Here is a 14051-nt window from a genome sequence, read left to right on the forward strand (position 1 = left end):
CGCAGGTTGCACAGAAATGTTTAAGTTGCGCCGTCAGACTTGCATTCAACAAGCGATAGGCATTCTTTAGCTGCGTGTTTCATGGATCAACATAAAATGAAGAGGTTGTTTAAAAAAAAAAAACAATGCACCTTTCATTTCTATAGATGAACACCTTGCCGGGGTCATTTGACCCCAGCACTCTTTCCTGCCATGAAAGGGGGTCGGACTAGATGATCTGCTCAGGTCCCTTCCGACCCTAGAAACTATGAAACCGTAAGAGTTTTTAAACGTCGCGGGCTCTGTAAGGACCTGCGGCGCATAGACCCCACTGTCACATGCAGGGGCTTCTACATTGAATAGTGGTAGGACATAGGGCGGGGGTTTCTATAGGAACCCTCTAGGTCTAGAAACCCAGGATGAAAGGCAGTGGGTACCATGGGGGTGCTAGAGGAACCCACTACGTAGAGTCCACTGTTTAACACAGGGCCCCTGCGGGAACCCGCTACACACCGCACTTGCCGTGAAACGCCGCGGGCTGCGGAGGAAGCCGGGCGACACGCCGCGGGGTTCACGGGGGCGCAGGTGCGGCCCTGCTGCTCTCGGGCCGCCGCAGCCCCGGCTCGGGGCGTGAAGCCGCCGGCCGCGCGCCCGCCGCCGCTTCCTGAACAAAGCACTGACGGAACGGCCGGTAGCGCCGGCGCGGGGTAACTGTGTGACCCGCACACTAATTAGCTCCATAACCCGGGTTTTCCCCCGATTGACATTTTCCCCCTTCTATTGGCAGGCTCCCTGCTCGGGACGCGGCGCCGCGCGGCGGTCTGCGGGCGGGCGGCGGGCGCGCTCACCTGCTCCGCGCAGCCCCCGGCCGCCGGCTCGCGCCCCGCCATCCCCGCGCCGCCCGCCGGGCTCTGGCGCGCGGGGGCGGGGACCTCCGGCCCGCCCTGCCCTGCCCTGCCCTGCCCCGGCGGGCCGCGCGCTCACCCCCGGCCCCGGTGCCTCGGAGCCGGACTCCTGCTGTGACCCCTCCCGGCCAGAGAGTGGATTCACGCGGCGCGCTTTCTCCTCAGCGTGCCCAAGCACCAGCCCTGCGCCGGGCAGGCCCCCGTGAGGCGGTGCGGTGGGGCAGGCGGCGGATGAGCCTGGCGCCAGCCCAGGGCCATCCAGACCCGGCGGGGAGACGGGCACCACCCAGCGAAGCAACTCAGCTGACCCCGGGGGCTGCTACAGCATCTCAGGTGCCCCGCGTGGAGGTGCAGTGGCCCGGGCATGACATCTGGGGGCCGCTCCGTACAGCTAATCGCCCTCCTCTCATTCGCCTCCATCCCGTTTTGAAACGTGGGGACCAGAGCTGGGCACAGTATTTCAGGTGTGGATGCACCAGGGATTTTAAAAGGGGCATCATGATATTTTAGCCTTTGTTTTCGGTTTCCTTCTCCATAATGGACCCGATGATCTGCCCGGTCCCTTCCAGCCCCTGACATAATCCCTGACAGTGTCTGCCTTCTTGACTGCTGTGATGACTGAGCTGCAGATGCAGCTGACTGTATGGAATAAAGTACCTTTGCTATCTGAAGTTCACAATACAGTAGACATCAGTAAATGTATCTGTAAGTTTGCCTCTAAAATAATCAGTGTTAATAAAAGATTGACATACTGGGTTAAAAATTAAGACGTCCCACTTCAAGTACCTGTGAGGTATCAGAATTAAAACTTTCTGCCCCAGGACAGTCAAAGATAATTGCCATTCAGTGGTAATTGTCCTAAAGGATTGTCCCTGCCTGTTTTGATGCCAGTCAAAACCCAGAACTATCAGCTCCAAGTTAAACTGATCCTCTGCTTTTAGCCCTAGCAAGCAAGGCCTCACCCCTTCCTCCTCCTTCCATGGGGCAAAGGAGTGTTGGAGGGGAAACTAACTGTCCATAGGAGCAAGGCGTTGCAGCAATTTCTCCAGCTGGAGCCTCCAAGCAGGTGGAGTCAGTACCTTCAAGAGCTGTGCCAGCACAGAGGAAAAAAAGACTGGCTTTTCTTTTCTTTTCAAATAAATTGTGGACCCACCTTTTACCATCCCATGGATGCTAATGAGTAGCAAGTCTGCATATGCAGCCCCTGCTGGCCACAGGGAGGCTCCAAGACAACAATTATTTGGGTGGCTTTGGAAGAGCTATTCCAAACCAAGCTTTACAATGTTAACTTTTAGCCCCTCTGTGAAAACAAAACAAAACAAAAAGCCACCCTCATGGTCTTCAGTTTCTATCGTGTAAATAATTAAGCATTTAAAAATCCTAGTTTACACCAGCAATCCAACATTTCAGACAATACAGGGCGCACCTTCATGGTTTTTGGATCTAGGCAGGCAAGTTAAGGCCAGATATGTTTGTAGCATCTCATTTAACCCCTTCCTCTCCAAAAACACACACACTTGAATGGACTTACACTTGGGATAGGTTTATTGAAGTCTAGACAGAGTGGTTCAGTAACTTGTTATACCTAATACAATTCCCCCCCCCCCACTAACCCTGGACAAGCTAAGCAATAGTCGAGCGTGCTCTATTTCCAGGATTTTTATTTTTAAAAATCAGAGTATGAAACACAATTCTAAAGTTAGGTTTAAAGTGTTGTCATATATGAAATGAGGGGGAGGGGAAAATCAAACAAACCCAAACATACACAATATACATGTTTACATTTTTTTTTCTTAAATTACAAATTGCATCTTTTTTGGATCAATAGGGAGAGCCCGGCAAAAAAAGGTATCTCTTCGTTCATCATCTCTTGGCAAGGGTGTCAAATTCATTTCATAAGCAGTGGTTTGTTGACAGTTACTACTTTAAGGCACTAGACTGCAACTAACCATTATATTTGCTGTTTGGTAGAGACACTGGTGCTGACAAATACTAACCTGAAGATGGTTGTGTTGATCAAGCTGGTTTTATTGTTGTTTGAATCATGCATAGAGGACATGTCCAGTGCTGGCCAGCAGATTAGGATTCACAGAAGGCATCTAGGTCAGAAATCCATCCCTGGGACTTGGGCCTAACCTGGCCAGATATGGAAATACCATACTTACTCTGTACCTATTTTCTGCAAGTTAAAGAAACAAACCACTAAGTCCAGCCTGTTGCCTTTACTGAAAAGGCACTTGATCTCCTGGCTTTAATTCAATTAACGCAGTCAGCAATGTTTTTACTGTTCGGGGACCTGATCTCTTTGTGTTTATGTATTTAAACACAGTCCCACTTACAGCATTCTTTCAAAGTACAGACACCCATTTCACATTTTGCTGGGTGCTGTTTTCTCCTTTTCCCCCCTCTGCAACTGCAGTCATAATAGTCTATGGTTTGAAGAAAACACAGGAATATAATCCATCACAATTTAAACCCAAAAATCAAACAAAAATCATGGAGTTATCCAGTCTCTTAAAATACTGGAAAAACGAAAACATTTTTCAATATAATAATATGCACAATTCCTTACAACTAAAGGCATATTTTTGTAGAGTTGCATTGTCTACATTAAAGCCAATTTTGTATAATTCATTAAGTTTGGGTATTTCCTTAACTCTTTACTAATTATCTACATTTCATATGCACATGCAAATTAAACAGGTATATTGCTATTCAGGTTTCATGCACATTCCACATACTAGACCACTAGCCTTATGATCAAATACGTGCATTTACCGATACCCTACAACTATATATTGGAGTAGAGAGACCAAAATACAGTGAATTACAGAATCCACTGCTTTATGGTAAGATCTACAAAGTAGGTTAGACGTAGCTTTTGGGGAGGCTAGTATATTCACTACAACACTGTCAGAACGAGTTCTGTTAGGTGTTTGTTTGATGGTGTTCACATGGATTAGCTGCTCATTGTGTTCTAGTTCTGGAAGATAATCAGGAAGTTTTGTATTCAACATTTGTTGAAAGATGGTAGTGTTTGAATGCCAACATGAAGTTCACCCACAGTAAGTAAAAGTTGTATTCTTTGTTGCTTAAGGTGAATGAAGTACATGTAGTAAGTGTTTAAGTGATGTGAACTACATTTTTAAAAGAATACCTGGCCCAGCATGCAATGGGTACTTGGCAGCTACATTTCAAAGTTATTGTTGTATAGTCTTCACGGCATCACATGCCTGTCAGATCAGAGGTAAGAAAATGATAACGTTATCTAGGATTGAAGATAAAGTTGGATTTATGTAGAACCAAGGTTGTTGCGATAGTCACTTGTGTTTCCAAAACCCAAACCCCCAAACAACCAACCAACCCTCTCTCTCAACCATAGGAAGGAAGTTATTGAAAAATATAACACTTTTCCCTTCGCATGTGCAACATAAACCTTTTATCCTTCAAATGTTCCTCAACAAACGTCAGCCTATTAGCTTCATTCAGAAACCCGCAGGCTATCTAGTTTTCAAGCCAACTATATAGCAAAAGTGTACTGAGAATCCACTGTGCTGACACTCATGTCTCAGAATTAATACAGAACACCAGCTACAGTTAAGTTTACACACCTGAATTCAAAACTAATGGGAATAATTTTATTAATTGTAAAATAAAACAATTTGGGATAAACATTAAGAGACTATATGAACAGAGAAAAGGAACGCTTCTTGACACTTTGAATAAGGATTTTGAAGTGTTTTGGGGAGATGTGTATGTGTGAATTAATGCCAGTTTCAGCTGGCAATTCTGGAAGACAGACATGTTTTATTTTCATGATACATTTCTTATGTGAGAACAACTGGTGTCATACATGTGTCTCACAGTGGTAAGCGGATTTCCCTTCTCAGAACACTTGCAGCACAAACCTTATGTAACCTACCATCACCATGACATGGGATCACACATAAGAGATCAGCCACTGGAGCCATTAGCAACTGCTACATCAGGAGCTTACATTAAATCACCTCTTGTTCCAAATTCAACAGACCAAATCATTTCTGCCTAGACTGTCTCATATTCACAAATACAGACTCAGGAGAATATCAAAATGTAGGTTCTGTTAAAAAAACACCACCGCCACACCCAGAATTCAGCTTTATGAAATGAGTGAAAACAGTAAAATCAGATCTCCCTGAAGGGCCTGTATCCATTATTGCAAGAACAACTCCTGAGACTGGCAACAACAGAAACACGAGCCAAACCCAACTGGTTTAGTTTCACTGCCCAAACTGAAGTGCAAAAATAAGTTAATTAAAAAGTTCTTCACTCAAGGTGCTGTTAATAGAAAGTCTTCTAGAATGAAGTTTAACGTAAGCATTCCTTTGGAAAGGCCAGGACTTTTTAGCTAAAAGGAATTTACATGTAGGACCCCAATTTTTCAGGTTACTTCTGCTATATTACAGGCAGGCTCCAAACACTGCAATGGTTAGAAAATACCTCATTATAAGAAACTACAGCATAGCATTAGCATTATTCAGCACAGATCTGTGGGGAAGGTACAGTGCATCCAGATGTTGCTGTTTAGGCTTTTTGGTTTCATCAAGTTCACTTTATATGCAACCATTAGGCATGTTAAAAGCTAAAATTTTGTTCCGCTAAAACTTCGATTGCATTTTTGCCCACTCTTGATTTGTCCATTAGTAGCAGCAGCAGCAGTTTTACAGTTGTACTCTAGGTGTGCTATTAGCCAAGCCTATGAGAAACTTTGGAAAGGCTCCGTTGTTTTCTGACGTCTCTGAACAATAACAGCGTTTTGCAAGTTAGCTTCTTCCAAAGTGAGGGTTTCATCCTCTAGCTCTAAGAAAGGTAGAGATGTGGTTAAGGTGAATGGAACGCTTCCCTCCACTCCTTGATACTGCATGATGAAGTCTCTGACATGGCTTATTCTGAGAAGAAAAAAGAAAATGCCGTCAGTAAAAAGCTGCTATGCGCTGAAGTCAATAGAATGAAGCAGTGCACAAGTCCTGTGAACAAATAAAATACGCACAGCAGACTCTGTAACAGTCTCCACAGTGCAAACCTTTCCTAACTAGGAGAGCTCACTTTCGTGTGAGGAATATCCCTATACAGTCTCTCCTTTCCTGTCATAATTTGGAACAAAGCCCCAGACATGAAGATGGGCAGAGACAAACCCCCGAAGCTAAACACCACACACCACGCTCTGTATTCACGGATGATTTGAGGAATCTCTGAACCTATGAGCTTTAATGGCTATTAGCATTCACTTATGAAAACTGCTTATTACAAGATGTCTTTTTGCAAGTGTGGAATCCAGCACAGGCTGGCACAGCTGCATTACACCTCTGCCAGCTAACACACAATGGCAACCTGCTAGAGCTCAACTGCCTATTTAGGATGAAGCACCTTGGGACAATGAAAGGACATCTGCAGTTGAAAGTTACCAAACAGAGGCTTCAAAGTGTTTGCTAACCTTTAAAAAGGGCTCACTGAGGGGAAAAACTCAGAAAAAGACAGAAGAAGCTCCAGGCAGATACATAAACTGAGCATACTTTACAAGCTGAGCAGGGAGCCTGGCACAGCTGCAGGCCTGATCACATCCTGAAGGCAGCCAAGCAGGTAGTTCACAGTTTGGACAGACCTGGCTTGCACAGGCATCCCTCAAGAACCAGGTGAGCTACAGCAAAGGGCCATGTATTCAGGATTACCCTTTTTCAAGCAATTTCTCCCTCGACTAGTCACATACAGCAATGCTGCCGCTTTCAAGACCTTTGTCCAGAGTTTTTCTGCCTGATTAAAGCTACTCTATTTTGTGGCTCCTGAGGAGTTAAACCCTAAACCAAAAGGTCATTTCCCTACTGGGATTCTGGCAAAACAGGTGTAGACCAGAAGGGAAAAGTCAGTACTGGACCCAAGGGTTCAGTGGCTAGAGTACAGGTTCTCAACTTTATTAAATGTAAGGCACTCCTCAGAAAGGGCCAGCTCTTTGTTTTCATTCGTTTTGTTGCAAAGATCTCGGAAAGACCACAAGCCAGAATGCTTTTGACACCATGGATTCCTAGTTGAAATCTAAGTTTAATTTATGACTCATGCGGTTGTTTGCTCACCTGGCAGTGCGAATATTGGTACCCCGGTTGGGAGTCATCAGATAGATTATGAGGCCCCAGTCCCCAAAAAGGGGAGTACTACAGACAGAGGGTTTATAAGTTTTGAGAATGTCCACTCAGGGGTAACATTTCAACTCGGCTCAGTTTCCAGAGAGACTTAACTCAACTCAACACTTAGCATCCGAGTCTTCTCCCATTAAGCTGTGAATCAGCCAAGAGGGGGCACTTGCCTGTCTTGGACACTTAGTGACACGTCTGCTAGTTCAACTGCTCTATTAGCTATGCTATATCAACTCAGCACTACTCTTGTGTTGGTTACTTTTCTTCTGTTCTGCAAATATAATAACCTCAAATGCTGCCTTCTTTGAGGCTTCAGTTCTATAGCTTGGCAACTTTTCCCTGTGTCAAATTCATATTAGAAACAGCAACTGCGGAATAAACATCCCACTCTTTTTAAGGCAAAACTACTTTATCTGTAACTCAAGCCCAGAAGAACATGTGCTAGAGAGTGTTAACAGTATCTTTCTAGCTCTCTAATCAAAGGTCTTATATGCAGCAATAATGTGTTTTTCAACAGAACGCATGTATTAGATTTGCCTTCTAAAAAAAGGGAAAAAAACTGTGAAAAGATTTTAATACAAATATGATCAAATTTTGGTCAACTTATTAGTTATTTTAAATTATTTTTCATGACCTCTTTTCGCTGTAAGATGCACCCTAATTTTAGCTTTCTTATTTTGTTAGGGGGGAAGGGGTTATACACAGAAAAGCTTGGTACTGATCAAGAACAATGTGGAACCTAAAGGCATTGTTCCTTAAAATCCACCTCAATGTTTCTAGACTTTTGATTTTTTTTAAGTTAGAGTGCACTTATATATCATCTCAGAAAAGCTCCACGTTGATGAAACACCTGCTGTAAGTATTTTCTGTCAATAAGGTCATATGAATGGGGCTGTTGTTCTGCTTATAACAGCAGTTTGAGACACAATATGAGTGAGAACGATTACCATTAGGGGCAAAAGTTTCTAATAATTTAATACACACAGAGTTTGTAGTCGCAATGACATCTCACTAGTACAATGGAATGTGAAAATTAAAAGGAATCTTTTTAGGTTCACAATATGGCATTGCGTTTCAAAGTTGGATTGCAACTGCCAAGTTTTCTTAAACTGCCATTCTTACAGGACATAAACCCGTACAGCGTACTACAGAGAGCAATATGGCTCAGCCTGGTGTTGAAAATAAACCTATGATCATTTAGCTGCTTCAAAAGAAACTTGCAGAACAAGGTATTAGTTCTATATAGCTCCTGGGACAGTAAGTTTTATGTTGGGAAAAGGTCACTGAATGTTGTAGGGCTACAACCTAACACCTCTTGAAGATGCCACTTAGAATCAGGGAATGATAGACAATTAGGGTTGATGGGGACCTCAGAAGGCAAGTTCTTTTAGTCCGGTGGTTTTCAACACATAGTCTGAGGACCGCTGGGGACCGCAGAGAACATCTAGAGGGATTGCGAAAGGTGACTATAAAGATGGTGGCCCTGCCCCAAAGCAAAGTGCTGCTGCTCCATCTCCCCCCATAGCCAGAACCTGCCCAAGACCCAGCAGCAAGCAGGCCAGCACCAGCAAGAAGAGCATGGCCAGGCAGCCCTGCCTCATTTTGCTCCCACTGCTGCTTCATGCGGGATCCAGAAGCGCAGCAGCAATATCAATCTACAAACTAACACGTGCATGTATCAAAGAGTACCTTTCAGTTTGGAAGGAATTTCCGTTGGGAATATTCCCAGTGTTTTAAGGCACTTCTGGAAAGCTTTGTTTGGAATAAGAACTGGACGTATTTTTAGTGAAAAGTTAGGTCCTACAAAAGTCATGGGAGGCCACCAGCAAAAGTCTGTCTGGTGGGCCATCGGGATATCTAACTAGCTCAGTCTGTGCCCCAACTTTTCAACTTCACAACACATCTAATGCACGTGAACGTGTGAGGGTCTGACAGGGCAACCTGGGGGAATCCCTGGGTGACTGGCCGCCTGCGCATGCAGGGGACTGTACCTAGCAGTTTTCATCAAGAAGCTTCAAATCTGGGTTTTCTCAAGTAAGAGAAAACAACTTTGAGACATGTGAAACCCTTGACAGCTTTTTGGCTGAAAATGAGTTGACCCTGGCCAGCGATGTGAAAAGCAAAAGTGCGAAACGCTTGCTGGAGCTTGAATCTCAGTTTCAGCAGTACTTTCCTGAAAAGGGCCGTGAGACTGAGTAGATACGTAACCCCTTTGTAGCAGACCGCAACTCTAACTCTGGTCTAACAGGTAAAGAGGAAGATTAATTACTTGAGTTACCTTGCGACAGGACTGAAACAAATTAAAGCAGGATCCTCTTGCCCAATTCTGGCTGAAAATAAGAAAAAGGAGTACCCTGATGTGATAGATAAGGCCACTGAAGTCTTTACCACCATGCACTTATGTGAAAGTGGGTTTTCAGCCTCAGTATCAATAAAAACTAGAGGTGCACCAATCCATTGGTCTGATATCAGACTGGTACTGATATAAAGAAAACTGGCTGTATCGGATATTGGCCTGATGGGGCCAATACTTTGGCCGATAAATGCTCGTGCTGCGCGCAGCTGCAGTGCAGCACTCAGGCAGCGAGGAACACAGCCCAGCAGCATGGAGAGCTGCCTCCAGCTGGTAAGTCTGGTATGCTGGATGGTGAAAGGGGAAAGGGAAGGGGACAGATCAATGCCCTCCGCGGTGAGGGAGGGGGCAGGGGCAGACACTGCTCATGGGGAGGCAGGGGGTGGACATCCCGCTGCTGCTTTCAGGGGGGAGCTGGGGACATGTGCCCCCAGATCTGCGCAGGGCAGGGCTCTTCTCAGCAGGGGCTGGGCTCAGAGTGAGCGCTGGGAGGATACTGCGTCCACCCCAAATTTTGCTGCCACTCCACTCCCAGCACTGCTGCCACCAGCCGCAGCACTGGCCCTTTCCAGTGTGTGGGTGGAGGCAGGGTGTTGAGCTGGGCCTGCGCTGGCCAGCTGGTGGTGGCAGAGCTGGGAGAGGAATGGCGGCAAAATCTGAGGTGGATGCAGCATCCTCCCAGCATTGCTAGCGCCTGCTCTGAGCCCAGCACCTGCTGAGAAGAGCCTCATGTGGCCCTGACTGCAGCCCACCTCGCCCTGCCCCGTGCAGATCTGGGGGCACATCCCAGGGTGCAAGCAGCAGCGGGAGCAGCTTCCCCGCCTCACCCCTGAGCCATGGCTCCCCCTCCACTTCCCCTCTCCCTTGCACTCACCCTCTGACCTAGCGCCGCCTGCTCCAGCTGCCCAAGGTACCTCCTTGGGCTGAACCAGCCATGCGCTCAGCCCCACCTCAGGACTGGACCAGGTCCTGGCACCACAGGTGGGAGAAGAAAGGATGCAGCATGCTTGCTGGAGGCCACCCCATTGAGACCAGACCTCTCCTTCCTTTAGGAGCTGGGGAAGGGCCAGCCCAACAGTGCAGAGGAGCCTTCCAGGTCCAGGCCACAGCAGCATAAGTGAGGTGGGAGGTGCAGGGAGCCCATCACCCCACCTGGGCCCCGTTGCTGCAGGGGGACCAGGCAGACCCACCCCCAGGAGCCTTCTTGCTGCTGCAGCAAGGTTCCCCCAACCCCAGCACCACCCTCCCATGGTAGCAGTATCTGGGGATAGGAGAGGTCAGAAGAGGTCCACTGCCCGTGGGGGCAAGGGGAAGTAGCTGCTTCACAGCTAGGCAACATCACAGCTAGACAACATCCCCTAGTGGCCTGGCTGCACCCACTACCTATGGCTCCCCGCAAGTGGCCTGCGCAGTGCCAGGCACACAGTGAAGACATAAGGGGCCAGAGCTGTTTCTGCCAGAGGTCACTATACTAGGTATGTGCTATTGGTTAACGTTTTAACCAATATAATTAGAGGAGGTAAAGGATCATTTTAAAACTATTTCTACATAGCCAGGTCATGAGGCGCTACAGGGAGTTGGGTGTGGGGCTTAGGGGTCTGGGAGCTCAGGTGGTGTTTTCGTCGATCCTCCCAGTCTCGGGCTATGGGCTGAGGAGGGAGAGGAGGATTCACGAGATGAACCAAAGACTGCGGCGCTGGTGTTATCGGGAAGGCTTTGGCTTTCATGACCACAGCCCGCTCTTTGGAGAGAGAGGCAGCGAGCTGCTGGGAAGAGATGGCCTCCACCTCTCTCCCCTGGGGAGGAGGCTCTTCTCAGCCAGGCTGGCTGACCTGCTCCACCGGGCTTTAAACTAAGCCCGCTGGGAGATGGGGGGACTACTGCCCCTGCTGGCCCGCTGAACGGCCCTTGCAAAGCCAGCAGACGAAGGCACTTAAGGGGGCACTTAAGGGAGCCCACCCCTGCCCCAGCCCTGGCACAATCTGTGGGCAAGGCAAGAGCCCCCAAGGGCACACTTGCCTGCCTGTACACTAATGCCAGGAGCCTGGGCAACAAGCAGGATGAGCTTGTCCTCCTGCTCAGTGCAAAGAAATATGATGTCATTGGGATAACGGAGACCTGGTGGGACTCCACCCATGAGTTCGCCCGGGAACTGACTGAGGCTGCTTGCTCCAGGACTTGGTTGTCATGGGTGACTTCAATTACCCGGACATCTCGTGGGAAGATCACTCAGCTAAATCTGAGTGGGCGCAAAGCTTTCTCTCATGCGTGGATGACCTCTACCTGACTCAAGAAGTCTATGGGCCAACAAGAAGCAAAGCGCTGCTTGACCTGGTACTGGCTACGGGGGACGACCTAATCGGCGACCTAGTGATTGATGGGAAGTTAGGTGACAGCGACCACGAGCTGATCACCTTCACCATCCGCCGTAAAGCTGGCAAGTCAGTCAGCAACACAGAAGTCCTTGACTTCAGAAAAGCCGACTTTGACAAGCTCAAGAGGCTAGTCGGTCAGGCCCTCAGGGACCATGACCCCAGGGAGATGGGAGTTCAAGAAGAGTGGTTGCTTCTCAAGGAAGCGATCCTCAGTGCACAAGCTAAATCTATTCCAACACGGAGGAAAGGCAGCAAGAAGGCACAGCAGCCCCCCTGGCTCTCCAGAGACCTAGCGGACCTACTGTGGCTAAAAAGGAAAGCCTACAAAGGATGGAGGATGGGATTCACCTCCAAGGAGGATTACTCCACGCTGGTCCGGTCCTGCAGGGAGCAAACCAGGAAAGCCAAGGCTGCAACTGAACTCCAACTAGCTTCAGGCATCAAGGACAACAAAAAGTCCTTTTTCAGATATGTGGGGAGCCGGAGGAAAAGCAAGGGCAATGTTGGACCCCTGCTAAACCAGATGGGGCAACTGACAACTGACGCCCAGGAAAAAGCCAACCTATTACATAGGTACTTTGCGTCAGTCTTTCTATCAGTCACACGGGATGCCCATGCCTGCTATGGGACAGGGAAATCTGGGTGAAGGGGATCCCCTACCCTCCATCAATGCTGACCTCGTGAAGGAACACCTTGAAAAGCTGGATACCTTCAAGTCAGCTGGCCCTGACAATCTGCACCCCAGGGTACTCAAGGAGCGTCATAGCCCAGCCCCTGGCACGGATCTTTGAAAACTCCTGGCGCTCTGGTGTAGTGCCTGAAGACTGGAAGAAGGCCAATGTGGTGCCGATCTTCAAGAAAGGGAGGAGAGTGGATCTGGCTAACTACAGGCCCATTAGCCTGACTTCTATCCTGGGGAAGATCTTAGAAAAGTTTATTAAGGAGGCCATCCTTGAGGGACTGGCCCAGGCTAACATCCTAAGGGACAGCCAGCACGGGTTTGTTGCGGGTAGGTCTTGTTTGACCAATCTCATTTCCTTCTATGACCAGGTGACCTATCACCTGGACAAGGGAGAAGAGATTGATGTCATATCTTGACTTCAAAAAAGCTTTTGATCTGGTATCCCATGATCACCTCTTGGCCAAACTGCCCAGTTGTGGCCTTGGCTCCACCACGATCCGCTGGCTGGGAAATTGGCTTTGTGGTCGGACCCAGAGGGTTGTGATTGATGGCAGTCACTCATCATGATGCCCTGTGACCAGTGGGGTCCCTCAAGGCTCTGTCCTGGGACCCATACTGTTCAACATCTTCATTAACGATGTGGACATTGGAGTCAGGAGTGGACTGGCCAAGTTCGCCGATGACACCAAACTTTGGGGCAAAGCATCCATGCCAGAAGATAGGCGGGTGATCCAGGCTGACCTGGACAAGCTCAGCAAATGGGCAGACTAGAACCTGATGGTGTTTAACACCGAAAAATGCCAGGTTCTCCACCTTGGGAGGAAAAACCTGCAGCACCCTTATAGGCTCGGCAGTGCTACGTTGGTTAGCACTACAGAAGAAAGAGACTTGGGGGTCATCATTGACCACAAGATGAACATGAGCCTGCAATGCGATGCTGCGGCTAGTAAAGCGACCAAAATGCTGGCTTGCATCCATAGATGCTTCTCGAGCAAATCCCGGGACGTCATTCTCCCCTTGTACTCGGCCTTGGTGAGGCCGCAGCTGGAGTACTGCGTCCAGTTTTGGGCTCCACAATTCAAAAAGGATGTGGAGAAGCTTGAGAGAGTCCAGAGGAGAGCCACGCGCATGATCAGAGGTCAGGAAAACAGACCTTACGATGACAGGCTGAGAGCCATGGGACTCTTTAGCCTGGAAAAGCGCAGGCTCAGGGGTGATCTGATGGCCACCTATAAGTTTATGAGGGGTGACCACCAGGATCTGGGGGAACTTTTGTTCACCAGAGCGCCCCAAGGGATGACGAGGTCGAACGGTCACAAACTCCTGCAAGACCGTTTCAGGCTGGACATAAGGAAGAATTTCTTTACTGTCCGAGCCCCCAAGGTCTGGAACAGTCTGCCAGCGGAGGTGGTTCAAGCACCTACATTGAACACCTTCAAGAGTAAATTGGATGCTTATCTTGCTGGGATAATCCTATGACCCCAGCTGACTTCCTGCCCTTTGGGCAGGGGGCTGGACTCGATGATCTCCCGAGGTGCCTTCCAGCCCTAATGTCTATGAAATCTACATCCCTAACAGCGGTACTCAGAG

The 14051-nt window shown here is 48.1% G+C and overlaps 1 protein-coding gene across 1 annotated transcript in view; it reads right to left on the minus strand.

Annotated features, from left to right (window-relative positions):
• Window positions 1-2411: 2411 nt before the first annotated feature.
• Window positions 2412-14051, minus strand: part of UBXN2A (UBX domain protein 2A) — a 35857-nt gene continuing 24217 nt past the window's right edge. Inside the window, exon 7 of the mRNA XM_090031499.1 lies at window positions 2412-5812. Within this exon, the coding sequence (XP_089887625.1) occupies window positions 5620-5812 (193 nt within the window). The 3' untranslated portion in view covers window positions 2412-5619. The remainder of the gene's footprint in view (window positions 5813-14051) is intronic.

Source organism: Crocodylus siamensis, chromosome 1 (assembly GCF_052110815.1).
Source record: "Crocodylus siamensis isolate JL-2025a chromosome 1, ASM5211081v1, whole genome shotgun sequence".
NCBI lineage: Eukaryota > Metazoa > Chordata > Crocodylia > Crocodylidae > Crocodylus > Crocodylus siamensis.